We start from the raw sequence: 27,873 nt of genomic DNA on the forward strand, positions 1-27,873 counted from the left end.
AGAGACAGAGAGACAGAGAGACAGAGAGAGACAGAGAGAGAGACAGAGATAGAGACAGACAGAGAGACAGAGACAGAGAGAGGCAGAGGGGCAGGGCGTCCGGGTCGAGGGGCCTCCCGCGCACGGCGGGTCGGCATGGAGTGGCGGTGACCGTCGGAAGTGGGGAGTGAATCGACGTCCAGGCCACGGGAAGCCAAGCAAACGGCGCGAGCAGGGGGCCACTAACGCGGGGGGTGGAGACGCAGGACGTCGGCGCGGACGCCCCGAGGACCCTTGCCAGGAGACAGGCGTGCGGCTCTCCCGCGGCCAGGCCAGCCGTGGAGGTGTCGGTTTTCCTGTCATAGTTTCTCCTCTTCGTGCCCGTACGTGCAGAAGGCCAGATGTTTCACGTCTCCTCGGCCAAGCGCAAGGTCATCTGCTTGGACGTGTGCTTCACGGATTAAAGTGCACGTGGCCCACGGTGTGTGCCCCGCCGTGGGCAGAGGAGGGTTTAGCTGCGACCCACAAGGTGCTCACGGCCGCTGCGTCGCAGCTTTCCGGCGGGCGCCACTGCCTGTCTGTCTTCCACGTCCATACGTCAATGCTTTAGAGCAAATATGAAAAGATGCTCAACTTCAATGATTTAGAGCAAATATGAAAAGATGCTCAACTTCAATGATTTAGAGCAAATATGAAAAGATGCTCAACTTCAATGATTTAGAGCAAATATGAAAAGATGCTCAACTTCAATGATTTAGAGCAAATATGAAAAGATGCTCAACAACCCGAGGGGGAGAGAAACAAGCGAAGGAAAGCGGCTGTGTAAAACGCGGGGAATCCCGTCTCAGGGGCACGCGAGGCAGCACTGGGCTGTCCCCAGCAAGCAGCAGCGTGACGCGCGAACGCAGGTACCCCCCTCCTAACAGACGACCGGAGCGGGGCGCGACAGCCCCCGGAAAGAGCTCGCGCTGTGGGCGCCAGCTGTGCCCTCTGCAGACTGTCGCTCCTCAGTGAGCGGTGACTTTTACGGCACCGCGTCCGTGAGAAATAGACGGCGATGGCTCAGACCGCCGTCCGCCGTCACCAGGCCAGGCTGCCGTGAGCGCCGCAGCGTCACGTGACACGGGATCGGGAGTCCTGACTTCGGCCGGTGCGGGACGCGTAGGCGGGGGGATGCTTTCTTCCGAACAGTCACGCGGGGCCGGGGGAGACAGGTGAGAAGAGGGTCGGGGTTCCTTCCTCCTGTCGGCTGCCCTCCGGCCCAGCACCTCCCTCCTGGGGCCCGAAAGAGTCTGGCGCCCCTTCCTCGAGTCTCGAGGATCCACGCGCTGGATGCCGAGCCTGCATCTGCGGGTCCTTTACGTAGTAATGACACATCACTCCTCAAACACGCTCTCGGTGTGGTTTTGGGTCACACAAGGGTACGCATCTACCGATGACACTTAAGATGTATGTATTTCATTATACGTTAAGTTTATCTCAAATGAAAAAGTACAAGCAAATACTAAATTCTGCTTACTGAATGACAGCTGAAGTAATTAGGGGGAAGTACTAATATCTGCGAGTCACTGTATTTTCATCCCTCTGGACTGTAATCACTGTCCCGTGAAGGTGGCAGGTGCAGGTGTCGCATAAGGTTCTGGAGGGTACGGAGGAGGACGGGAAAGGCCCAGCTCCTGCGAACACAGGGCCCCCGGGCCAGTGGTTTCGGCCTCTGTGCCTCAGTGTCCCCCGCGTGACATGAAGGTGGTGTCTGATCACAGTGTGGCTCTGAGGTTCAGCGACATGACACGCGTGAAGCCCCCATCACAGGCCTGGGGCGAGCGTGCACTAATAAACGGGAGTCAATGATGATGATGATACAGAGTGTGACATTCGGGACGGGAAGGGCCAGCTCTCCGCCGTCCGGTCACGCTTAGCGATGGCCCCGGCCCGGTCTCCGCTTTCCACCAGTCCGAGAAGTGGTGCGCGCGCCCGTGGGGGCCTCCTTCGCGCGGGGTCAACGCTGGCTATATACTCCCTATTTTTTACTAAGAATGAACAAAACTTTAGCCAATCACGGGTTTGGTCTGTTCCGTAAAAAATATCTTGAACAATAAAAAAAACGGTGCAAACCTACAACGCATAAATATCTGTCTTTTACGTTATAGATTGCACGATGTACGTTAAAAAGAACAACATCCCTGGAAATTCTGCGAGTGACGGGCTACATTTCTTAAAAAACTACCAAAATAACATTGACATTACCGTGTCTCATAAACGGAAGTGTTTTGTTTGTTTTCACTTTTTTACCTGGAGATATTACGGAATTCAAGTCTCAAGAATTCAATCGGCATTATTTTCGATATGAGAGGGGCAAAGAAAAAATTTCATTTCTAGCCAGTGTAAAACTTTACTATAGGGTTTTTCACCTTAAAATTGCTTCCATGCATTTTTAAATCAAAGTCTTCATTCTATTAAAATGTTTTAAATCATTCTCTGCAGAAAATCGGGGTGCAGAATTGAGCATTTTGGAAAACACATCAGCAGATCCGAGAGACTTCTCCGCCACAGTGTTTTCGACCAGGACGAGATGTCCCGCAAATTCCAACGTGCGTCGTCATTTCTGTGGAACTGTACTTTGGTGGACTCGATAGGGCCGGGCTGTCTCCACACAGCTGGGCTCAACACTCAAGTTCAAACGCAGAGCCCCCGTCAGCTACCCAGCTTGAAATTTCTCTCAGTGAATGGAGGACTCCATCAGTGCATCCCCTCGCTCCGCAGGAGAAAATGGATAGGCCACTGTCTGTGCTGGCATAATAAAGTCTCTATCACAAAGAATAAACAACTAAATGAACAGCAATAAACTTAATTTGCACATTAGATATGCTTTTCCAAGTTCCGACATTTCAGCTGAATATAATGCTGAAGCAATGAGGCCTATAATTGAACATCCAAAACTTCTCCAGTGGGGAAACAAAAACAAATGTTGCCTGCAGACCAGATCGTTTTTATAGCCTGCTGTTACTCTGCTTTTTAATAATTTTCCAAATGCCAGATCGAATAATTTCTCCTTTTATGTGATTTTCATCTACTTCTCGATGCATGTAATTTGAAGCCGAGTCCTCCAAAATGAAGACCCTCACTTAAGCTCTCTCTGCTCCCGGCCGACTTCCCGTTTGTGCTCATGGAAGATGGCCCTCGATCACACTGGGCGTGTTCAGAGGCCCTGGCACGGCCGGCTAATCGGACTCGCGATGTCTGAATGCGAAGTTGCCTCCCCCTGTCGCATTAGCAAAATAGACGCACCATGCAGATAACTTCGGAATCCTCTGAAAGCAGATAAGCCGTATCAGCCCCAAACTAAGCCCGACGGCTCTTCCTCTCCGAACTGTGATTGTCTTACATGCTATCTAACAGCAACATTTCTTGCGTGACTGAGGCTGATAAGGAAATTCAAGAAGAGATGATTGGTTTATCAGCTTTACTGAAATTTCTCATTTGCTCCTTGCCATCCTATTACCAGTAAGGTCGCTACAGGCTGATCTTGGTTTGGCAAACACAGTTGTATCGGACTCTGTGATGACAATCAGACGAGCATTGTACACGAGCAAACACTCACGCTAATCCATTTTCACAAACATCCAGATGACTTCCCTCCCGACAGTCCAGAAAATGGCTGAATCGATGCATACAATTATAATTACTATAATTCTTTCTCAGATTAAAGCTTCCAATCTGTAGGCTGCAAAATAATAATTCGCTGGCAGTGATACCTTCACCGTTTCTGCATGAAAGGGAATGACAGACAGCAGTCTCGTTAAGGGGGTATGATGATAACAGGCTTTTCTTTGAACTGGATTTGCATAGCAATCCCATGGTTTAATCAAGATTGTGCATTATAGATCAGTAGTAAAGCAAAGTTCTTAGCGATGCTTTTACTCATCCTGTACACGCATTTTGTGTTTATGCAGTTTTTTAAAATATATTTGTGCCATCGTGTACGTGTGTATTTGTGTAACACACAGTGGTCCTTGTCAATGGCAAAGAAGCAGAAGATCCTGGGATGTGGATATTTCATGGGGGTAAAACAACAAACACAACGACCTTCCGTTATCAGATACAGACGAGTGAAAATAACTCGATATTTATGCAAACTAAATATGTCCTTTCTGCACACGAGGGAGGCTCTGGTCTATGCGAAGGTATCAGAACACTGAGTTCTCCCCCAAAAGCCTCTAGGATTTTCATACAGCTTCACATTTGAAACCCCTTGCAGACTAAGTTCTCTGTCTACCAGAAATACAGAAATACAGACGCTTACGCCAGGAAGGTGAAAATTTAGAAATTTGTTATTTTCCTCTGACGCTCGTTAGTGCAAAGTATTCTAAGATGCTTAAACCTGGAACCACCAAAAAACTCACAGATTTTAGAACAAGGAGTCGGGACGGAAATTACCCCTGGGCACGAAGGCGTGTAAGATGACACCTTTTCACTCGCTCAATCGGCATTTGTTGAACACGCACAGTTCCCGGGATGTGTGACACCCCTGCCTTCTTTAAGTTCTTTTCCAGAGGAAAGGAGGGATGGAGGAGAAACGACAGACTTAGCAAATTGTGAATTATATAGTTTGTGGAAGATGAAGCGTGTCGCAGAAGAGAAAGAGTGGAAAGATGGAATCGACTAGGAATGCAGATCGGGACAATTTTGTTTCAACAGACCCGGCAAAGAACACCGAAAATAAACAAAAATATAAGTCAGTTTTTTTTTAAACCGAGCAATCTTATTTAGTTATTTTCTGACTTGTAGAAAGAGCAAAGTACCTGGGGACAATGGCATGTTTAATGGAATAGCCCAAATATAGACTGATATGTTTTCATTCCAAGAACTAGAAGCCTATCTAGCAAAAACGTGGCTATGCCACGCGTCGGAAATAACCAGCCGCTGCCTTGAAACGAGGCACAGCCCGCTGCCCCCGAGTTCTCAGAGCAATAGGAATCTTCTGCTCTCCTCAACTCCACTGCCGACGGATGGCATCATGCTGCCGAAGGCTCGAGAAACACTTGAGGAAGAGAAACACCCACCCGCCCCATCTACCCGCTCATTATCGTTTTCCTTAACCTCCGCGGCGAATTCTTGCATTTAAGCAACAGAACCATCGGTCCAGCTCGCCGGTCCCCGGTGTTCTACAGAAACTTTCTTTGAGAAAGGACGTTTCTGGGGCTGCTGTGTTCCGTCCCCGTATTTCACACCTGAGGCCCCCACCCCGTCTCAGGACTGCTCCAGACATGGAGAAATCAACGGCTTTTTCTCCTCCAACCCCCCGTCAGCCTTCCGCTGTAATAAAGTGAAATCGAGCCACCTCTCCCTTCTTAATTTGAAATGAGGTGATAAATCTCTCTCTCTTTTTTTCTCCCTTAATGGACATGTTATTCCTTTAAACACAAAGCGTTCCCACTCGTCAGTACGTGGCTGCACCAAGAGCTTTCTGGAGAAGCGGCCGTCAGTAAGCACAGCCCCAGCCCACTCTTCAAAACATCGAGTCCACCTCCGTCTTAAAAACCCGATAGGAAGACCGTCCCAAGGAAGCGGAGTTTTTCAAAATGTGCCACGGCAGTTGGATTTCGACCCTGGCCGCATCCGTCACACTGCCCGCGCGCTTCAGACGACTATGGGCACAGTAACGAGACCAAGTGGCAGAGATACGGGAGAGACACCCTTCCCTGAGTGAGGCGCGAAGCGTAGCGGCTAACTCTTTTGTACCGAATACATTCATTTTTAAATAGAAATGATGATCAAACAAACACCCAATGCTGAATTTAATCCTTTGGGCTGAGTTAGCCGCTCAGACTACTTCATCAAGACAGTCGTCTTTATCATCCAGGTGACAAGGAAATGATCAAAGTGACGTGGCTTCCAGGAAACACGCAAGCATCGTGAGCCGAGGCTCGATCGAGCGAAGCAGCAACATCAGGGCCTGGACTCTGACTCGAACGACGTCCCCGGCGACTGACCCGCCAGGTGCGTTCGGAGCGACCGTCACGCAAGAGCCTGAAGAGAGGACGCAGCCCTGTCGCCCCCAGCCGTCTGCTGTCATCTGCCCTCTGATGGGGACATAATGATGATGCACGTGGACGCTAATATTTAATATTTTTCTCTTTGAAAAAACCGCTTGTTATAGTGTATGCGAGAGTCTGCATTTCACTTATGCGCCTAGAGGTCCATCAATAAATGAACTGGTTATGTACTCGGCAGCCTTCTATGCGAGTAATTGTTCCATACGAAATGAGAGTTTCTGAAGGACACTTAACCAAGAAAAATAGTATCCACCGACTTCATCGAAATGTCCATGTCCCCCACCCCCCACCCCCATGCGGGCATTCGTAGGATTTCAGATATTTCAGAAGTGGCTTTGAATTCTGCCCAATTTCCCACTGATGGCATTTGGACGGCTGAAGCATGGACCCCAGCCCTGGTCCCCCGCTGGCAAAGGGCACTTACTATTGATGAGTATGGGGACACGCTCAGGTTAACCGTGACACGCCCGCCGTGACGCAGGGGTGACGCTGTGCGCGAGGCCGGGACACGCGTACTTATCTCCCGTGCTCGCCAAGCACAAATGCAGGTGATAAGGTACCTTTTACGACCAGGCCGCCGGTGTCCTTGGCGACGCCAAACTGATTCGTCGCGGTGCACGTGTAGGGCCCGGCATCGGACCTGGTCACGTTATGCATGGCGAGGCTGCCGTCCTCCGAGACGTACACTCTGAGAAGGAAACACGCAAGCATCGGCAGTGAGGCTTCTGAAAGTCCGTCAGACTCAACCTCTCATCTGCATTTCAAACCGCGGGCGCATGTGACATACGCATGCATCCCTCGCCCGTCATTCTGCTCGTCACTCCACCATCCCCGAATCCGCGTGTGAGAACCAATGCCCTGAGCTTTGCTCTGACGCAGCGCTGATGACTTTCAAACCGTCACCGGAATCGTCAGCACTGCTTTCGACGCACGTGGAACATCAGGCAGTTTCTGCATGGTTGAGTCCGTGCCTCTAGAGACCCGGTCTCGTTTGGCGCTCCCGGCCACTTTCAGAGCGCTCGACCACAACGCCTGTGAACGCTAGTGACTCGAAGGGACCACCCATGTGGCTCTGAAGCCAAAGGGCCCAGCCCCCCGTGTGGCCTACTGCACCCATCAGGGGAAGGGAGACGTGGGCGGGCTGAAGATTCATGAATAGGACTGAATTAAACGTTCTCGAAACTCGTGCAGGCATAGAGCACACGCTGGAGGGATAACTCCTTAAGAAGTTCCAAGCTTTTACAACATGATTCTTATATTTTCTCTGAAAATCAGAAATAGTGAAAAGCAAACATCAGAACCCCATTGTCATCGGGGGAACCCCAAGATTGGTTTCCTGACCATATCGCCATCGAATGCGTTTATGAGACAAAAAATGGGAAAAACCAAATCATCCGCTCGGTTTTATGTCTTATAAATTTAATTAGCGAGCTTTTATAAACGCATCTCTAAAAACGCTAGTGGGTCGTCAGAACTATACAAAAACAAGTGATGAAAAATGATTTTTAACGCCGGTAGTTTGAAGGGGAAGAGAGGCAAGACAGTCGGCCCGCACGCCATCCACGCACAGCAACAGAACCGTGCCCCTGCAGTGCGATGTATCAGCGTGTCTAACCTGTGTACTACGCGCGATGTGGCTAATACAATTAATTACCCAATTTGAAACACAGAGAATATCAGCTCACTACAATCTGTATAAAACCGGCCACTGATGCTGGGTTTACTATTATTAGACAGGTTCTGCATCCTGTCACCAAGTGAGTGGAAGGGACCACAGCTGGGTTTAGAATGGTCCACGGTACATAATCGGAATTTTTTTAAGTCATTATCTTGGAGTAGTTCCCAGCAGCAGACATTTGCTATCTGATTTAATTTCTGAAATGCCTGGTTTCTCAATCCCAACGTTCATTAACAATTAGATCGCACCGTTATTGACACAGTAACAGAGCTATTCTGCTATGCAGTACACTTGGGCTAAATGCAACTTCTTGTCTGATCTAATTAGAAGAGGTCACTGTGAGAAGCATTTGGGCGCATTATCTACCTCTAGAATTTAGGAAGAACTAGGAATTTTTAGCAACATAAACAGTAAATTTTGGCAAATAAAATATTTTAATGATTAAAAATACGGATCTGTTGATATCTAAAGACCATCAGACCCATTTCCAAGCTAGCAGTACCGGTATTTATACGTCGTATAATTTTTCACTTATCTTCCAGAAAAGAAGCATCCACGTTAACAGAGGTTTAGTATTACTCCAAGTTCACCCCCTTTTAAGGCTTTTGATACTTGTTCAATCATTTTTGCTAATTTGAATTGTCATCATTGAAACCATTTATTTCCTTTGAAATCTTAATCAGTTGGTTAGTATTTCTCAAGAGGCTACTACTGCTTGAAATGCTGGGAAGGCAGACTAACTGGGAAAAGATAAAATGGGCCTGAGACGAAATAGCGCGTGAGTTTAGAGAACAGGTGGAAAGTTACATCGATTACTGCTGGCCTCACGCGTCCAGCACCACCACCCAGCCGGGCTTGTGGCGAACCAACTCTGCGTGTTCACGGTGATGCTCAGGGCGCGTCTGCTGAGCGATCGTAAACTAACTCGGTGTGTTCACGGTGATGCTCAGGGCGCGTCTGCTGAGCGATCGTCAGATGCCCTCAGTGTTTGCGTCTCGACATGTGTCTCATCCAGACCTCGCGAATCAAACGCTGTGTTTAGTGTTTCACCCAGGGACTGCTGTGCACTATAACGTCTGAGAAGCACCGGTCAATTCATCACGCATCAAACATTAGTCTGGAAAGACTATTTCTATTCCTAAGGACCCCTCTTATTTTCATGAGATCGATGCACAAAAATGTATGAAAGGATACAAAAGTGAGATTTAAATAATTTATGAAAATAACCAAACTAGCCACCAAACTGATTCGTCACTTGTCAAAAATAGATAATTAAACATTAATTCTCCCAAGTGACCTAGGATATAGAAGCCAGATATTTAACCATAACCAGAGATTTTATCACGTGATAAGAACTATAAATATTTCAACTTATTTAATGTCTTTTCATTAGAAAGAGATATTAAAATATAGTAAGAAAACTTAATCTGTGACTATTAAATAGAATCGAACCACCTAATTGTAACTCTAATTTTATGCAGAATAATTAAACAAAAATTTTAAAGAGAAATGGGAATTTCGAGTCTGTCACATACCAAACCTGGCTTCGCAGTAATGATAAAAATAAATACATCTAAGATTAAATTGTACAAAGCAACGAACATTTTCAGGCGAGGAAGAATGGACATGCGAAAATTAACTGGAACATTTTAATCGATGGTTTTGGTAATCTAAAGAGCAAGATAAAGACTCATTTCTTTATTTTAGAATATTCTAAAAGATATTCTATCCTTCTTTTGGAATGTGTTAAAAGTTCCTTTAAATGGGATCTGGGGGCGTGGAAAGGGACACGTGAATACAATATATTAAAATATTCTATCTTTATTCCATGTAAGCTTCCCTGGCATTTAAAAACAAGAGGGACGCACGTGTAGATAGCCTGGCTATCTGAAGAAAAAGGGCATCATTCCGGTGATGAAAATGGAGATGCGCACAAGCAATTAGGGCCGGAAACCTAGTTCTGAGAAGAAAGCGAGAGACGATAAAGCGATCGATGAATGTAACCCATGTCTGGAATGTGTATTTACATCAGGACCGAACGCTGAGATTGAACCATGAGACCACAGATCACAAAGGCACCCGTGGGGCACGTGGGCGCCGGGGCGCACGGAGCCCTTCCGCAGCTCCACGGGCTCTTTGATTAGTGCGTGTTTGGACACGGGCAATGCCCACTCACTCTTCCTTCCCGATTCATTCTGCGCATAGTCACCGAGCACCTGCTGTGCCCAGGGCACCGCGTGAGGAATTGCAGTGGGGCTGTGGGGTGACAGGCCGCGAGCTCCTCCATGGATCCCCTTCCCCTGTCAGTCGCCGGCAGGGTGCGAAGGGCTCCTCGGAGCTGGCCGGGCACCGGCCCTCCGCTGAGGGGAGGAATCTCCACTCGGCGAACCCTCCGGCCACAACCCTGGGCTCACCACTGTCATCGTCCCCACTGGACGAGTCAGGGGACCGAGGCGCCGGAAGAAGCAGGAGCTTGCTCGGGGTCCCCACCCGGTGGTGTAGGCCCAGGACCCTGCCCCAGCCTTTCTCCAGTCCCCGAGGCGCAGTTTACAAGCGGTGAGGTCAGCGAGGGCGCACACCTGAGCGTCAGGTATTTACAGGTATGCTTGGAAGTTACGTATTTGGGCGGCCTTAACACGGGTGGCCGCACTGCGACCCGGGAGGGGCCACTGCCCCCTGGAACGTGACGGCGTTGGTGCGCGCGTGCGCACGGGTGCCTTTCTCAGGGTCACTGGTGTTTCTGCGATCTTAAAGGTGAGTTTGCTCTCCCTGCTACTGGGGCGTTTGAAGCTTAAGCGCTTTAACCTGTGAGGTGATAATGACGTTAATGCTGAGGGTTGTCTTTCTACTTGTCTTAGGCCATTTTCCGCAGTTATGGTGTCATCACAGAGCAGGCAAGGACACGGGGTTTGGGGACAAACTGCTTGTGGTGGAATCTGAGCTCTCCACCTAATATCTGTGTAACCGGGGCCAAGTCATTCAACAGTCCAGGCCGTCGGCTTTCTCGTCGGGGACACGGGGACACGTCTATTACCTGCATCACAGGGGAACAAGGGGTAAATGACAGAAACCACGTTAAATGCTTAGCACTACGCCTGGCTCCTCGTTAGCGGTCGGCAGGTGGGTTTAATGAGCCAGTTTCCCGTCTGGATGAAGAATGCAGGCGCTTCCACGATGCCACGGACAGAAAAACGGGGGCGGGGGACGCACCGGGCCGCAGTCCAGTCCCAACAGAGGGACCCGAGAGGCAAGTGCCAGCCCTTGGGAAAGGAGACCGACGCCAGCGAGACTGTGCCCAGCCCCGCCTCTCTACCCAGCACCGGGCGGAACGCGCCCTCCTTCCTGTCCGTGTCCTTGACGCTTTATCTTCCTGATGCACAACGTCCGCGGTTTTATTTGGGGAGCGATCCCGGCGTTGCTAGGAGACCAGATCGATTAAATGCCAGCGATCGATTTTACTCCTCTTCCCGCTGATACTAGGACTCGCCCTGGCCGGACTCCAGGCTCAGACTGTGTTCTGATCCTCTCCTCTGTCCTTCCTCGTGCCTAAGCCTGGGGACCCGGTGTCCCACAGGACTCAGCGGCACGCCGGGGGCCTTCGTGAACTCATGGCGGTCGGTCCCTGGACGTGCTTCGTTTTGGTGTCGCCGAGCTGATACCCGCCTCACGTACGTTCCCGCCAAAACTCTTCCGCTATGACCATTTCGCAGCTGGGAGGTGACACCCCTCCTCTCAAGTCTCTGGTCTCAAATGTCCACTTAATCAGGTATATGTCAACTGTCCACACAGCTGAATAGAAAAGTTTCCTCTGAATTTCCAAAGCCGAGTGTTCCGTTTGGATGATCGGATCGCAGATTAAGGTGCCTGCATTTAGAATGTTCTGTAAAAACTGGGGTCTGAAGACATTTCCACGTGCAGACGCATCGCGGTCGCTCTCTGCCTCCCACCGCATTCCGAGAACATAAAGGGAGAAATTCAGAGCTGCGAGCCGCGTCTGGCAGCCGAGCGACACCGGTAGATTTTATAGTGGCGTTGGACAGTAGAACATGCAGGAAACTGAGCCGCCGACACGTGGGAACGTTTCAAGGTTAACTGATGCGCCGAAGGCAGACTAAACGGAATGTGTGAACGTAAACGTGTGTCCGTCTCCCCGGCCGTCAGGGGCTGCAGGAGGATGCACGGAAGACTGGGCAGCCCCCCGGCCCCTCTGCCTGACTTCGGACCCTCGTCTGCTACTGGGTGAGCCGCGGTGAACAGAATCCCAGGGGGACAGATGACCGCGACCAGTGAGTGAATCCTCACAGGACTCTTCCGCCTGCTGCGTGTGGGTCAAGTTTTGTGTCAGTCTAAGGAACTCTTGAAAGACTAACGTGAAATCTTTACCCTCGCTTTCCGTCATTGCACGTGACATCTGTTCGTTACGACCTTGACAAATATAACAGATTTTATTAGCGTTCGCGTCTACTCTTCACTACAACTAGTTGACTGTCTCCCATCTTTAATTTATCTACACGGAGAAAATAGATCTGTATATTTAGATTGCAGAGTGTGGCTGGAAAATGAGGAAGAGTCTGATTTCTTTGCCTGATAAGAACCATGTCCTATCACGAAGTTCAAGGACATCAAAGATCAGCACCAGCTATATTTCTGAAACTGAGAAAAAGTAGGACATGGGGCAATTACAATTTCTTACTGTTGAAAGTAGAGCAATTCTGCTATTTTTATAGTCAGATTATTAACTGGAGCATTGCTTCCAGTTTTGTCTAAAGATAATGCTGTAGACCATGAAATTTTAATTGACTGTCTAATTTTACTGATTTCTAGAAAATGTAAAATAAATTGGATTAAAATGAGTTAGATAAGAAATAGAAAAGGATGTATAAATTTCGGCTCTTCACAATTTAGGTTTCAGGTAAAATGTCCCACTGGAACGCATTTTAGATCAAATATTGATATTACAGTTTAATAATTTCAGCACCTGATGATCGTAGCTAATGTGTAATATCCATGCTAATCTCAATGTCATATAATAAGCTATCTTCTAAAAATTCCTTATTTTAACAAGCTACAAAAAGTGACGGATATGATCTACAATCAAGAAAACACCAAAGCTTGCGCCCTTAAATCAAAATAAAGTTTCTTCTTTCCATCTTTCATGTCAATAACTTGAAATGACTCTAATGGCAATAGACACAGAAAATAGCTCACACCTCTCACCAGAGCAATTTCAAAGACCTAATCGGTGGATTAATGAAAACCTATTTTGTCAGACCTCATTAGATTATCAGAGTAGTAAAAACCCAAAAGAGATAACCCAGTAAAAGAGACAGAGAGAGAAAGAGACAGAGAGAGAGAGAGAGAGACAGAGAGACAAAGAGAGGCAGAGAGTGAAATGAATTGCTATCTCAAGAGAGAGAATTGAATGGGCCACAGAAAATAAAAGGCAGCCTCTCTACTAAGCGACATAGGTCATCCTCAGCAAATTGCAACACTCTTCCGACCTTTAGTCAGTTCTAAACAAGAGGTAACATGCACCAGGACAGTCAAGAAGTAGGAAGAAGGTCCTCTCTTATTGGCCTGTTGGGAAAGGGCCCCGTTGTTCCCAGAGAGGACCACACGGTCACGGTCACGGTGTGCAGATCTCCCTTCGAGCGTGTCATTCCCAGACTCGCGGGCGGGCAGCCGAGTCTCTGCCCGGCGCCCGGAGAGCGCGCGCTGGCCACCCTGCCTACCGCGATCCCAGCCAGCCCCTAAGCCGACACCGATGGCCTCTGTTCCAGACACTGTCGCGTCCCCGGAGGGGTACACCTGTTACCCCTGACGAACCCACACTGACACGTCACAGTCACCCAAGCAGCATGGCTCCCCCAGGGCTCCCCCGTGGTGTCACGCATTCCCCGAGTTGGGAAAAATGTGCAATGGCACGTACCCTTCTCTATAGTATCATCCGGGTCTTTCACTGTCCTAAAAATCCATGCTCCACCGACCCGGCTTCCTCATCCCCACCGCCTGGCGACCACTGACGTCTCACTGCCCCACAGCTCTGCCTTTTCCAGAATGTCGTACAGTCGGAATCACACAGCGCGCGGCCTTGCAGGCTGGCGTCTCTCGCCCGGTCGTGTGCACGTGAGGTTCTTCCATGTCTTTTTATGACTTGCTAGCTCGTTTCTTTTCAGCGCTGAATGACAATCCATTGCCTGGATGGACCACGATTTATTCATCCATCACCTACTGAAGGATGTTTTGGCTGCTTCCAAGTTTGGGCAATTATGAAAAAAGCTGCCACAAACATCCATGGGCAGGTTTCTGTGTGGACAGAATTTTTCACCTCTTTTGAGTAAATGCCAAGGAGCGTGGTTTCTGGATCGTGTAGTAAGAGCGCGCTTCGTTTTGTGGGACTGCCACACTGTCCCCACCAGCGGTGGGCGGGAGTTCCCGCTGCTCCCTGTCGCCAGCGTGTGATGTCGTCACTGTCAGGATTTGGGTCATTCCGGCAGGAGGGGAGTGGTACCTCGACGTTGTTCTCATTTGCATTTCCCTGATGGCATCCGGTGTGGAGGGGCTTTTCATATGCTTCTTTGTCACCCTTCTATCTACTTTGGTGAGGTGTCCGTTAAGGTCTCGGCTCATTTTAAATAATGTTGTTTGTTTTCTTAGGATTTCTTATCCTTTATCGGGTGTCTTTTGCAAATATTTCCTCCCAGGCTGTGGTTTAACTTTTCGTTCCGTCGACGTTGTCTTCCACAGAGCGGAAGTCGCGTTTGTCCTGTGTTTCCTTCATGGATCTGCCTTTGGAGATGTAGACGACACATTGTCGCCACACCCAGGTCATCCAGCTTTGCCCCTCTCCTGCCCTCCGAGGGTTTTATCATTTCGCATTTTCCTTTTGGGTCTGTGATCCGTTGTGAGTCGGTTTGGGGGAAGGGTATGAGGTCTGCGTTTACATTTATTTTTTTTTTTCACGTGGGCATCCAGTTATTTGGGCTCCTCCATTTCATTGCCTTTGCTCCTTCACCGTAACTTTCTTTTTAGACGAGTCTTCACTGTCTAAACGGACGGTGAGCTTGGGGGCAGTTCTGAGGCCACGGGCTCGCGTCAGCCTTGGCCCCCTGATCTGCTTCCCCTTTCGACTGTGTTGTTTTGGGAGCACTTGTTTAGCTTGATTTCTATGTAAACTTTACATGTAAAATGGGGATAACCATAGCACCAGTTTGTTGTGTGAATGAAAAAATCTGTATTAGAAATGCTGAGCGTAAGTCTAGAATACAAGGAGTGTCCCCAACGCGGTGGCCGTTATTCTTTCTTTCTTTCTATATCCTTAGAACACTGGCAATTCCTGGGTACTTAATTAATATGTATTTTCTCATTGTATCCACTCTGAAATCATTGGCTGTTTCTTTCTAGGTCTGGATGTATGTTTATAAACTCTATCAGTAAATTTAGTGAACTAAGAGAAACTCAGTCAAATACCTTATTTGTTTAAAAATAAAAACTAGTTATCGGTATGAGCACGGTGGTTATTTGGCTAAGTGACTTCGCTGAGTTGGCTACGCTGTGCGACATAGCACAATAGTGTAGGCCCAGAGTTACCTTCAAACCAGCATCGTCGGGGGTAAGACCTGTGCATATGGAACGCACCATCAGGGTCCCATAGAAGCTCTAATAGAATTGTTTTAATTATGTTAATGTGGACCCCGTTGGGGGCGCCGCATTATTTAATTGGTCCACAGAAAACACCGCGATAATAGTGATGCTGTTTCCTGAGCCTCCGTCCGCGCTCCCGACAAATAACCGGCTTCCCTGCCTCGTGTTGAGCTATGTCGGGCAGAGTGTTTACTCGTGTCTGTGTGGTCGGGTGGGGGAGGGAGGGAACCCAGACACGAGCGGAAACCTGCGTGGAGTGGCGTTTCAAACCGGCCGCATGACCCAGTCCATCTTGCTGTGTCCTGTCGGAGAGTGCGCTTGGTCCGGTGGCGGGGGAAGCCCAGGCACACATGGGGACCCTCCCGCACCCTGTTTCCCCACGCTCGACAGACTAGAAGAACCTACATTTCAAACAGGTGAAATAACTAACGATACGCTTCCCACGAACTGATCGATCGGAGGTGACTCGGGGCCACCAAGCAGCCAACGCCAAGGGCTTCGTGGGCCGAGGACGGGGCAGTGCTGTCACGTGCACATAGGACACTGACTCAGACACTTGCGGTCTACACGGAAATAATGCTATTGCTGCTGTTGGAGCCTCATTTTTTTTTTAAGTCCCTGGTTTCTGCAGTACGTTTTATGCCTAATGCGTAATTACTGGTCTAAACGACCAAATGTTTTCAAAGTTCAGTTTCTAGTTCAACCACCCTAAACCCCAAAGCAGCAACCAGGAGTCAGATATCCAGACATTAGAATTCATCAAAATGTGACTCCTGTTTAACATACACAAATAATTTAAGCGCCAGCTTTGTAGTGGCTGACATACAACACAAACACAGACTCGGGGTGACTGAATTATGACACAAATTAGGAGATGGCAGATGAGAGCAGTTGCTAAATAACATAATTATTTGGTGTCATGATGTGTCTTTATTCCGGAGGCTTGCCAGGGTGTGCTGCTAGGCTGATTACCATAAAATGTTCAGAAAATGTGATTTAACATTAACAAAACGGCATCAGACGGAGAGCTTAGCTGGATTAATCCAGCGAAAGAGGCCTAAAAGGAATAACTTGCTGTTTAGTAGGAGAGAAAAATAATAAAGAAAAGTGTCTCCGTTTGCTGCAGTATCTTTGATGCCTGAGGAGATACGAACGGGAAGTCGCACAGATTCATACGCTGACCTGCCTCGCAGCCCGAGCAAAGCGAAAGAAAAAGCAAGACATTATACGGTTGGCAAAGGACAAAAGCGTTGTGAACACAGGACTTCAAAGAAAGATGTTAAGGGCGTGCTCCCAGAATAACGAGGGGAGAACCGATGGAAGACAGTGGAGGGGAGGTTTGTGCAAAACGGAACTGAGGCCATCCGGCCAGCTCTTTATGACCTTCGTGATGACGAGCCTCCTGCGAGATTTCCTCAAGGCTTTGAAATTCTGCGAATGTGAAGTTTTCACCGCCGCGTGCTTTGAGAGAGACAATCCTCAAACACAGCCGGGTGACCTTGAGCTAGTAACTTTATTCCCGAGGTCCCGGGTTCTCTCGGGTATAAAAAGGGACGGAGTGGGCTGTTAACTCACTCCGGGTCTGTAACCGGCGGTCTCAGAATGGGAGGGTCTGGGAAACGCTTCGCCCTACATCTTGAAAGCAGACGGTGCTTGTGGAGTTTCCAGTTCTGAAAGAATCCTTTGCCTGCTCATCTTCTGTATTCCTCAGAGTCTACAAAACTGAGTCCACAGACGCGGCGGAGAATGGGGGGTGGGGCTCGACGCGGATGTGAGCCCTTGTCTGCGAACTCCAATTCTGTTTTCTTAATTATGATACATAAGTTCATACCCAGATCAAGTCCTTTATTAAGCTTAGGAAGTTTATCATTATTCGTTATTATCATTATCAAGAGTCTCATGGGCAAGTACAGGAAGAAGAGATTTCTGGCTGTCTCGGTTAACTTACGCTGAGATAGAGTGAAAGTATATGCAGTGAAGTAGGTCTGAGCATCCCGTTAGTCATCAGGGCCAGCTGCTGGATGACTCGCCAGACGGGGTGAGTCTGTACTTTGAGGAGTCAAGGGGGGTGCGTCGTGAGTTTCAGAGAAATCCCCATAACCCTGGAACTGGCACCAGTTACGGGACTGACCGTGGAGTGAGTAGCCCCATAACACATCTGTTCCCCTATTTTTTCCCTGAGAAAATTCCCCAATGCCAGGTGAGTCGGTGCCCACCTGGCCTCCTGTAAGCCGAGCCACCGAATGTCCACACCGTCCTCCGTCTGCGGTGACACGGGCCTCACTGCACGGGAGCTGTTGGCCTGTCTGCTCCCCCCCACCCCCCCGAGACTGAGCTCGTCCAAATTTATACACCCAGCGTGTTTCACAAAGCCTGTCAAACTGGATGGCAGCTGTGCTTATAAATAAATGAGTAGTTTGACAAGTCACACGCGAGAATCAAGTTTGTCACTCTAAATCAGTAATTCTCAAACTAGGCTCTTGGGAGACCTCGGCGATTCTTGGGGCGCACAGGGGCTGCGTGCCGGTGAGGGGGCAGGGCGGGCGTGAGTGACGCGCTGGTTCTTGTCCCAGGACGGCCATCAGCCAGGCCGCTTCCATCAGGCTGGTTTACGAAACGGGGGCTCGCACCCATTTCCGTGGGAAAAATTAAAAAGCGCCACTGAGCAAAAAGGAAAACCGAGACAGAAGCTGGAAAATGTTAACCAGTGGCTAAAAACGATGCTCTAACACAGACCGTCTCTTCGGGGTGACGATATTAGCCGGACCGACCCCCACTCTGTGCGTCCAGCTGGGCCGTCGTCACCGTCAAGGCGGCTGTTCCGTCTCTGTGTATTTCCTTCCGTCCGCTGAGGTTCTACAGGCCCAGCAGCACCCGCAGGAAGGGGCCGGGGTAACCACACACCCCTCAAGCGACATCGCGAAGGTGGGGCGCCTTCTCGTCCACACACGTCAAGTCATCAGCTTTGCTCAAAAGTCAAACCAAGAACCGAAGCTCATTTGTACAAATCGCACTAATAACTGACCTTTTCTGCTTATAAAATTATCGCTGTTGAATATTTATGTAAACTTCGGAAGATAAAAACGTCACTCAGAAACTCCCAAAGAGCACTCAAGCAACTGGACACCATTCCTGGGCGAAACCGTACTCATGTTTCCAACACTGAAGCGAGCTGAGGACTCGAGCTGAGCAGTTCAGTGTAGGAAGCAACGTGACGGAGGAAAAAGAGATGAAATAAAGTTTTCGTGTCTTAAGTAATGTGTTTGCACCGAGCCAGGGTCTGGCTGCTGCTGCGTGTGCTACGGCCTCAGCTTCCCTTGGGAGCCGGGAGAGTAACTTATAAAAATGTGGGCTCCCCGGCGCTGCTTCCTGTCTACTGACTCGACTCTCTGGGATCTGCATTTTTCATCAGGTTCTTATCTGTGATCTAATCTGTTATCTGAACCCAAACAACGCAGCCTGAGAACTGAGAGCGACTTGACAGTGTAGGGGGCGCGGTCTCCCTCGCGGGAGGCTGGTCGGAGGGTGGGCTTCTCAGCTGCAGCGCGTGTCCCCCGGAAAGGCTCACCTTCACCTGGCTCTCGGGGAGTGAGTATGAACAAGGCAAGATTTTCTTACCAGGAGACAGCACAGAGGAGAGGTCGTAAGAAGCCTGGCATTGTACAGACTGCCATTCTTCCTTGGACATGGGGACATTTGGTTCATTTGCCTCTTCGATCCTCACGCTACCCGATGCACTAAGCACTATTACGGTGAGTCGCTGAGGTGTGGAGTAAGATTCGCGCGTTCCGTCAGGAAGCGCTGCGGGGCGGACGGTGGAGTCGCCACGTGCTGGCTAAAGGTGCAGGGAACAGGTGGGTGTGCGGGTGGGGGGTGGGCCAGTGTCATCGCAAAACCAGCTGGGGCCTTGAGGCCGAGGACGGCGTGGGAGAACCCGGAGTCAGGGAGCGTCACATGTGGGCTCCCCTATCCCGGGCCCGGACCCTGTTAGCTGCTGCCCCACCTGCAGGACGGGTGAGGGGTTCCGGGGAGACCGTGGTGCGGGGGGCTCTGCAGCCACGGGCTCCGTGAGCAGAGGAACCGCTTTTCCAGGCAGCTTAGCAAGGAGCGGAATGAAGGCAAACTAACTCGGTCCCTCCCTGGGTCCTATGCCACGGGCTTTCTAACAGGTCCTCCCCCGGGTGCCTCTTTACCTATGAAGAGAAGGTCAGCAGACCTGCTCAGGAGCTCCCTGTCGCCTCCTGGTGCAGAGCGCGCCCTGCTCCTCCCCGCGCCCCCCTGCTCCCCCCTCTCTCGCTCCTCCTTCCCCATCTCTGCTGCCCCTCCCCGCGGTCCGTCATTCACCTAACTGCCCCCGGCCCTTTCCCACAATGGACTGTCGCATCCGAGAGGGAGGTCTCGGGTTTGGGGAGCCACGCAGGTGGACGTGGAGCGGCCCCGCCAAACTGTGGGCCTGAAGGCAAAGTATCACGTAGGCACCACCGTTAGATTCTGTGCCACCTGCGGGTTCACGTTTGTGCAAGGTGCACAGTTTGCCAAGTGCCCAGAGCCTCGCAGGGTTTAGTGGGATCACGCCATGGAACGAAGCACCCAACACCCAGGACTGGAGCAGTCTCCTTGTTCTGTTTACACCCACGCCCGCGCCCACGCCCGCGCCTACGTCCATGGCTGTGCCTACGGCCACAGCTACGCCTACGCCTGTGCCCAAGTCTACGCCTACGTCCTCACCTACGCCTGCATCTCTACCTCCATCCACACTGTCTGCGTCTGTATCTCCATCTGCATCTCCACCGCCATCTAAGCCCAGGTGGGCAGAGATAACGAAATCGGCTGCCAGGCCTCCGGCAGTGCCCTCATTCAAGTCCGTGGACTGTAATCGTATTCTGAGACCAACTGCCCAAAAGAAGAATCTCCGGATTGAGTGAGTTTGGTTCTCGGTGGATTTCAAAATGTCTGTGTATTTAGCTCTTTGAGCCCCTGGGGTAGAACAGGTACCAACATAACCACATACTCTGTGGCACCTCTGTATTTCAGAAATGCATCTGAAGTCGACAAAAAGATGTGGTGTAATTTTTTGAGATGTAGAAAGTTCTGGTATACTGCCTGGCATACGAGAGGTGCTCAAAATGATTATATTCTTTATTACTGATCATTTGTCTGACATATAGCTGGATTTTATTTTATTTTAGGAAATTTGGGAGAAATGTGGTCGATACGTTTTTAGGAAAATAAGGAAGAAATATGATGATTACTTATTAATTCAATTACTATTCTTTGGATAATAGAAAAAGCCCTCTCCATCTCTTAACCGTTATCGTTCAGACCTTGCATGTCCAGCCACAGGTGGCTCGGGCATCCTATTCAAAGTCGCCTGTCAGAGGACAAGTCCGAGCCGTCTGTCCAGGGGGTGGGCCCTCCCGAAGAAGTTCACACGGCGACTCCTGAACGGGTCACCAGCGGTCACTGGGCTGCGGAGATAAATCCGGGCCTTTGGTTCCTGTCAGTTCACTTGCTAAGCGGATCCACAAGGAAAGGAAGGAGCGAGGAATCAAACTTAGCAGACGTGGGGTCGGTTCCTGGGCCGCCCGGGGCCGCCCGGCGGAGGTCAGCTTCCTCGGTCTATGGTTCTACCCTGGCGGCCAGAGGTCGGGCATCTGGGCCGGGCTAACAGCCGTGTGCCCACCCAGCGGGGCGGGCCGCTCGTGGCTCAGCCTCCCCGCACGGCCGTGCCACCCGAACTCTACGACCACCTAGGAAACAAGTGCCATTCTCACCGATTTTCAGGGGACTCGACCCGGGGCAGTGAAGGGGAGGGACTTGCTGGACGTCCCGCCCGCGTGGGAAGTGGAGTCAAGGCTTGGGCCCCGTCTCCTGACTCCCAGGAACTTTATAGAAAACGCTTCGTTGGGACAGGATATCGCAGCTGGCTGGACATTTTATCCACAGCACCTAGTACAGGATGCGGGAGCGATAGGTGCTCATTACGCATTTACGGGGTGAATGAAGGAACACATCGCGGGCCTATTAATTATTCGATGAGCTTTAGGTTTAACTCCAAACCTCTTAAGGCGGGTTGATGTAGACCCAGTAAACGCTGCCTTCCCAGGATTCAGCAACCCCGAACACCTTCTCTAAGCATCTGCTGTGCCCGGGCTCCTGCTGGCCGCGGGGCCTCTAAGGGCGCATGAGAGAGTGAGCCCAGCGCCCCGCGGGGTGACAGTCTAGCTGCAGAGCTCTCTGTCACCTGACTGTGTCCGAACAGACCACTCTAGCTGCTTCGATGGTTCACAGCCACCCCCACGTCCGGCTCAATCGCTTGGTCACCTGGGCAAACTGGTAAAACATATAAAATCGTAACTATGGTAGAATCTGCAATCACGCGCTGCCAGGACAACGTTTCGCATTGTTCCTAGTGTGTGATTTGCATTCCGGCGTCTCTGCGTGGGTACAGGGTTTCTTGATTCCTAAAGGTGCTTTCATATTATTTTATCTTAAGTAAATCCAAGAAACGGTGACCTCCAAGAAAAAAGAGTAAATGGTGGTCTGACCCAAGGTCAAGCCACTCACCAGTGACAGAACTGGGGCCAGGAACCCCGCTTTTTAATCCCTAGGGCAGGCATTTTGTAAAACATCCGTTTGTCCCACAGGAAGGAGCTGCAGTTCTAAGTGACTGGGAGACCCCCCGACATGAGGCCGATGTCATCCGACCATCTCCTCCTCTGCAGCCTGCAACGCATCTTCCTGCCTCTCGTTGGAGGAAAACCCGCCCCCTGCGACACCCTGCTGCGGACAGAGACGCTTACGAGACGACGCTCTTACGACAGTGACGACTCCAACCCTGGCTCTCAGGCCAAGGCGAAATGTGACCGAATCAAAATTTCCGCTTGATCTGAAATCAGGTGAAATCCTGTGACAATGGCCCTTCGAAAACCAAAGGGCAGAGAGCGTTTCCCAGTCCCCGTGGGGCAGAGAGGGTGGACACGGGGACGGAGGCTGGACACCGTCTCGGCTTCCTCGCCGCCGGGCTGTGTGCCGTGCGCCACCCCCTTCGTGAGGCGTGGAGGAGCCGTCAGGACGCGTGCCCTGTCCCCGTGTCTCCTCGGCGGGCGGCACAGAAGGGTCCTTCCTACGGGCTTCTCCGGACCTCCCTCGGCAGTTACTTACTCACGGTCGGAAGCTCCGCGTGGTGCACAGATTGTACCGGGAGCAAAGACGCACGTTTCCCCGCGCAGGCATTTCCAAGGCCAAGAGCTAAAAACCGTTCCCGCCTGGAGTCGTGGGGAAGCTTTAAAGTGTCTGTATCTGATCCTGGCTCTTCTTATACGTATGACCGTCACGCGTCCACAGAGGTGAGAGGTAGAAATTATCCTGCAATTTAAGTGAAATAATCGGCCTTTTGTGGCATGGAGAAGCGTGTGCCGGGCCTGGGTGTTCCGTCCGAGCGTGGGGCCTGCCCCTCCGAAGCGTGGGAACCCGGCGAGGTCCTCAGCGACGCGCCCCTTTCAAATGCGGCACCAAATTGTGTCCACGCGTGGACGAGCCTCGCATTTCCTGCGACAGACGTGAAAGGTGGTTTCCCGGCGGCCCACACGCCAGCGTCCAGCCCGGCTCCCAGGGTGTGGACAGACACACCTGCCTAACCCTCTGTGCACACCGTGGACGCGCGCACGCACGCACACACACGCACGGCCTCTGTGCACACGGCCCCCATGCTATGAGAAATGTTTCTGGCGTTGCCTCCTGTTATTTCTTCCTCCCGCCAAGCTTCCTTCAGAGCGGTGGCCGCGTGCCTTCCTCTGCTAGGACCGGGGACCCGTCCTGGCAACACAGATGTGAGAAGGCGCGTCGCGATCACGGGAGACAGAATCCGTCACGGTCCGAGGGCTCAGACCAGGCCGGTGGGAGAACTCAACCAGCTCCGGCCGGACAGGGCTCCGAGGCCCCTGGGCTCTCCGTCCGCCTTAGGGAGGTGAGATGCTTCGCATCCGTTTCACATGTGGAAGCCTGAGGGGTGGGACGGCTTATGCTCCGTGGTCGTGTAAAGATGGTACAGCAGGGACCCGGGACGCTGTCCACCTCAGCACAGGGCTCCACGGGGAAGAGCGACACCTTCCCTTCCCCTCCTCCACTCTCTTCCCTCCTTCCTCCCTCCCTCCCCTCCACTTGCCTCACCTCCCTCCTCCTCCACCCCCTCCCCCCCATTCCTTCTTCCTCCTTCTTCCTCCCTCCTTTTTATCACTAATTTTTACCTACAGCCAGTTTGGAAACTGCCATGAAAAGTCGACAGGGGAGCCCCGAGGTCACCGCCTCCCCCCAGCAGGCCGCTGGAAGCCACCGCTTAAGGCAACCAGCCGGCTGGGAAGGCGGGAGGGGAGGGCGCCGGGGAAGAGGGAGGCGCAGGGGCACGAGTGACCTTTGCAAATTACTGCTGCAGGTCATCTGCACCTGGCAGAGACGCGCGGCTGTAATTGGTACATTCTGCTGCGGCTCCATGTTGTTTTCCGATTGCTTAGGGTCTATGTCCAGGAGAAAATTTCCTTTGTTTCCTTTTATTGAAAGCGGTAAGAAAGCCCCACGGCGGCGGGAGCGCAGAATCACGGAATCGCGCCGGCCGCTCCGAAGCGACCGTGAGACGCGACTCCGACACGATCGATCGATCGGGGACAGTCTGCAGGCTCCGCCACCAGCCAGCCGTCCGAGGGGGCGCCGCACGTCAGACAGGGTGCCGCCGGCTCCCAGGGCCGTCCCCGGACCCCCGAACTCTTCCTCGCGCTCTCATTACTGCACCTTCGCCCAGACCTTCCTCCCTCTCTCCCCCCCACCCCCACCCTGCGTCTGGACCCATACGCTACCGAGAAGCGCCCCGCGTCATGCCGCAGCTGCGCTTTCCATTTCGCCTTCAGTAAGCTTCACGCGCGCAGGCACCAGCCTTGAGCCCCATTCCCCAGCCCTGGCAGACTCGGCCAGCCCCTGTCCAGGGTCCCGTGGGGATCCGATCACCAGCAGCGCTTCTTATGGCTGCTTCCTGGGAGACGGGAAGGCCGGCGCATCAGCACCCTGGGAGATGATGGCCTCACGCTGCCTGGGAGATGAAGGCGCATCCGCACCTGGGAGATGAAGGCGCATCCGCACGTGGTAAGATGAAGGCAGCGCATCCGCACCTGGGGAGCTGTCGCGGTGACAGGGGACGCTGGAGACGCCTCCGCGTGCAGCCCTGTCTGGTCTGCAGTGCAGCCCCCAGGGGTCCTTGCAGAGGGAGGGCAGGACGTGGACCTGGCCACAGTCCCCCTCCGAGTCCCTTCCCACCCCAGGGGAGGAGACTGTGTCATCACATCTGCAGGTGTGTCCTGAGCAGCAGCCTAAGCGGGCAACGCCGTAGGCGTCACCGTTTTGGGCACATCCATTCCCCCCACAGTATTTACGGAGCGCGGGCTCAGGGCCCAGGCCGGGCCACACGGAGGGGAGCCCCACAGACCCCCTGTCACGGCGAGAGCCGCGCAGGGTCCTCAAGGCCGCGGGGGCGAGCGCAAGGACAGGGGGGCTCGCGGGGCCACCGCTCAGCACCGCGCAGCCGTAGCCGCAGCCGCGCAGACCCGTCTGCGAGTTCGCGGTCACCTCCTTTTCCCTCTCGCCGCCCACCAATGAGACGCCGGCCCCGGAAATGACGAATGTGTCCCCGCGCCCAGCCCGCGGGCTCTTTCCCGCGTGACAGTCCACGCCGGCCCCCCATTTCCAGCTTTCCTGAGAGTTTGACATTCTGCACGTGGCCGGCCTTCCCACAACCCCCCCCTGGACAGTACTCCTGGATCCCGGGGCCACCGCTCAGCACCCAGAGTCCTGTCTTCCAGGACTGACACGACACGCGGCTGCTCTCACCCCAGCCAGCGTCCTCCCTTTCGCCCGCCTCATTGACGTGCATTAGCTGCCGGCGCGTTTGCCTGAGCTCGCCACGCACGGGGTGCTGCAGACGCACTTCCAGAAGCGCCTCTGCGTCCGGCCCGGCGGTCGCCCTCAGCAGCCGTCCAGCGTGGCTGGCCACAGTCGCGCCCACGGTCACTCGGCAGAGCTGTGGCTGCCGACTGGACATCGCTAGGTGGGCAGGGTCCCACAGGACGCAGGGATGAAATTACCCTTAGGGAAGACCCTGCTCTGATCTGCGAACTCTCCCAGGCGATGTGCCAGCGCTGGGCCAGGGCCCGCGGCGCCGTGATGGAGGACAAGCCGGCCCCCTTCTCCGCCGGCACCTGTCCACACTTGTTCCTGCAGCAAATCCATGTGTCGTGAGGGGCCACCTGTGTGACTATTTAAAACCACATCAGGTGTGTGCGTGTGAGTGTCTCTGACCCTGTGTAATGAATTATGTCTTACCGATTTCTCAGCTACGGCGGGGAAAACTCTTCAAGCTGAATCTAGCAAAGGCCTTAAGTGATTAAAAAAGTCTATTACAAGCATGTGCCCCGCATGAGCCGTGGCCACATCATACGGGCAGGCCTTAGCTCTATGAGGCTTTTTGATTTTATGAGTATAGTCACACTGCTGTGTCTCTGGATGTGCAGTCGTGAGGTTACCGTGGGGGAGAGGATTGTGAAGACCCAGCAAACACTGAGCTTGGAGGACACAGACGCTTAGAACAAACAAGCAAAGATCTGGTCACCTTCTGCTTGGCCGCAGGCTGCTGGTGCCTCTTTTCCAGGAGATGGCCGCCCTGGGGAACGCGATCGGCTTGCAGTCGATGGTGACGTCCCCGCCGACGTGAACCACGGAGGTCTTTTTAATGGGATTTTTGGAGAAATCAGGAGCCGAGGCTAAAAACAAAACAAAGCAAAGCAAAACGGAACCGTTGATTTGCCCACATAGTTAGCGAGCAGTGACCCAGCGTGTGACTTGGTGTACGGGAGGGACTCTGTCACCAGCACCCAGACGCTCGCTCATGCCCTTGGCTCGAGGGGCTCTTACAGAGGATGCGAAGATGGTTTCATACGAGACGGAAGCGGGAATCACGGAAATCGTTAAATTTGGAATTATGGAAATCAATAAACGATTATGGAAATCGTTAAATCTATTCTAGCCGATATCTTTATAGCTCTCTGTATATTTATATCTGTCATCTATCGATCATCACCTATTCATCTATAGCAATGAAACACCACTGAAATAAATCACACACTGTTTCACTAAGTCAGATTGTTTCAGGCGAGACTTGAACTAGAAATATGTAAATAATCTGCCTTCAGGGTGAGTAGAAATTTAGAAAACAATGAAGTCTCCTCAGTCTCAACTCGGTCCCCACTAACCGATGCTGCACGAACACCAGGTGCTGGGAGAGGCTGTCCGGGGCGCGTCTGAGCGGCGTGTCACGCACGCTCCCAGCGGGAGTCACTCTGGGGGCCTGCAGCTCTGCCCGCGGGCCACGCGCCCCGCTTCTGGCTGCCGCTTCCTTGTCCCCCTGCACTGTGCACGTCCGTCTGCTGATCTCGGCTCGAGGACAACGCGTTCGCCTTGGTTATGCTCGACTCGGCCCTGGGGCTGAGGATACCTGCTCAGTTCCTGACCGTAATAATCACAGTATTTTAAAGTGTGGCTTTCCCCGCCCCTCGTTGACACTGTGTCTCTGCAGGTGAGGCTCTCTTTAGCATCTGCCATGATGTGTGGGGGGCTTAGGACACAACAGGTGTTTAATAAGCAGTGGTGTAGGAAGGCGCGGACGCGTGCATCAGGGCCATCGGCGGCGACCTCGCCGAGCGGTTTCTTCCTGTTTGATGCTTCCTCCCTCCCGCCACCTCGTCTTCCCACCACTGAGTAAGGGCTGGGGTGAAAGCTATCGATGAGTCGTTTCCTGTGACGAATACCACTGGTGGCCATCCCAAAATGTCACTCACAATCTTCCCTAACTGAACATTTTCCACTCTGCGGAATCATTTTTCCCAGCTACCCCTGAGGTCTCCAGGGGGAAAAAAAATGGAGTAAGAGCCTAAGTATTGAGTTAAATGAAGTATCCTCTTTGTTCGAAATCCTGGTGGAATTGTCTCGAAACTAGAATGTAAAGTAAGACCGAGTAGAAATTATAACTCTACTGGGATAATGCCCGAATGCCAAACCATAGCCAACAGCGAACAGCAACAAACCCTTGATGACCCTGATGAGGTGAAGGAGATTTTCAAAACCTTGCTGGTCTGAGTTCACGCTAAGGGATGGACATTGGTGCTGGTGTGAGCAATAAAAATAACGGTCACGTGCTAATGCTTTCGAAGTCCGAAGCTGACAGGTGCTGCTCGTGCTGCGCCGTTGGCTCTGTGGGCTCCAGGACCCGACGTGTCCTTCTGCACACCCTCTGCCTGTCTGCTGTCACTCAGATCTCCCACGCAATGCCTCTCTATCTAAGAAACCCTGCCCAGCGGCCCCGCCCCCTACTCTTGCCACTAGGCCGACCTCAAGTCGCATGCTCTCGGAAGGATTCATAATTTCCGATCGAAATTATTATGGTTTGAATTACGTAATTAGCATAACGGTGATTTA

At 51.8% G+C, this 27,873-nt stretch overlaps 1 protein-coding gene across 1 annotated transcript in view; it reads right to left on the reverse strand.

Annotated features, from left to right (window-relative positions):
- Nucleotides 1-27,873, reverse strand: part of CNTN6 (contactin 6) — a 213,563-nt gene that overhangs the window by 30,216 nt on the left and 155,474 nt on the right. The window contains exons 11-12 of the mRNA XM_039836823.1: nt 26,012-26,162; nt 6,596-6,723 (exon numbers count right to left, since the gene is read on the reverse strand). Coding sequence (XP_039692757.1) covers nt 6,596-6,723; nt 26,012-26,162 — 279 coding nt within the window. The remainder of the gene's footprint in view (nt 1-6,595; nt 6,724-26,011; nt 26,163-27,873) is intronic.

The sequence above is a fragment of the Pteropus medius genome, unplaced genomic scaffold (genome assembly GCF_902729225.1).
Source record: "Pteropus medius unplaced genomic scaffold, Ma_sr-lr_union100, whole genome shotgun sequence".
Taxonomy (NCBI): Eukaryota; Metazoa; Chordata; class Mammalia; order Chiroptera; family Pteropodidae; genus Pteropus; species Pteropus medius.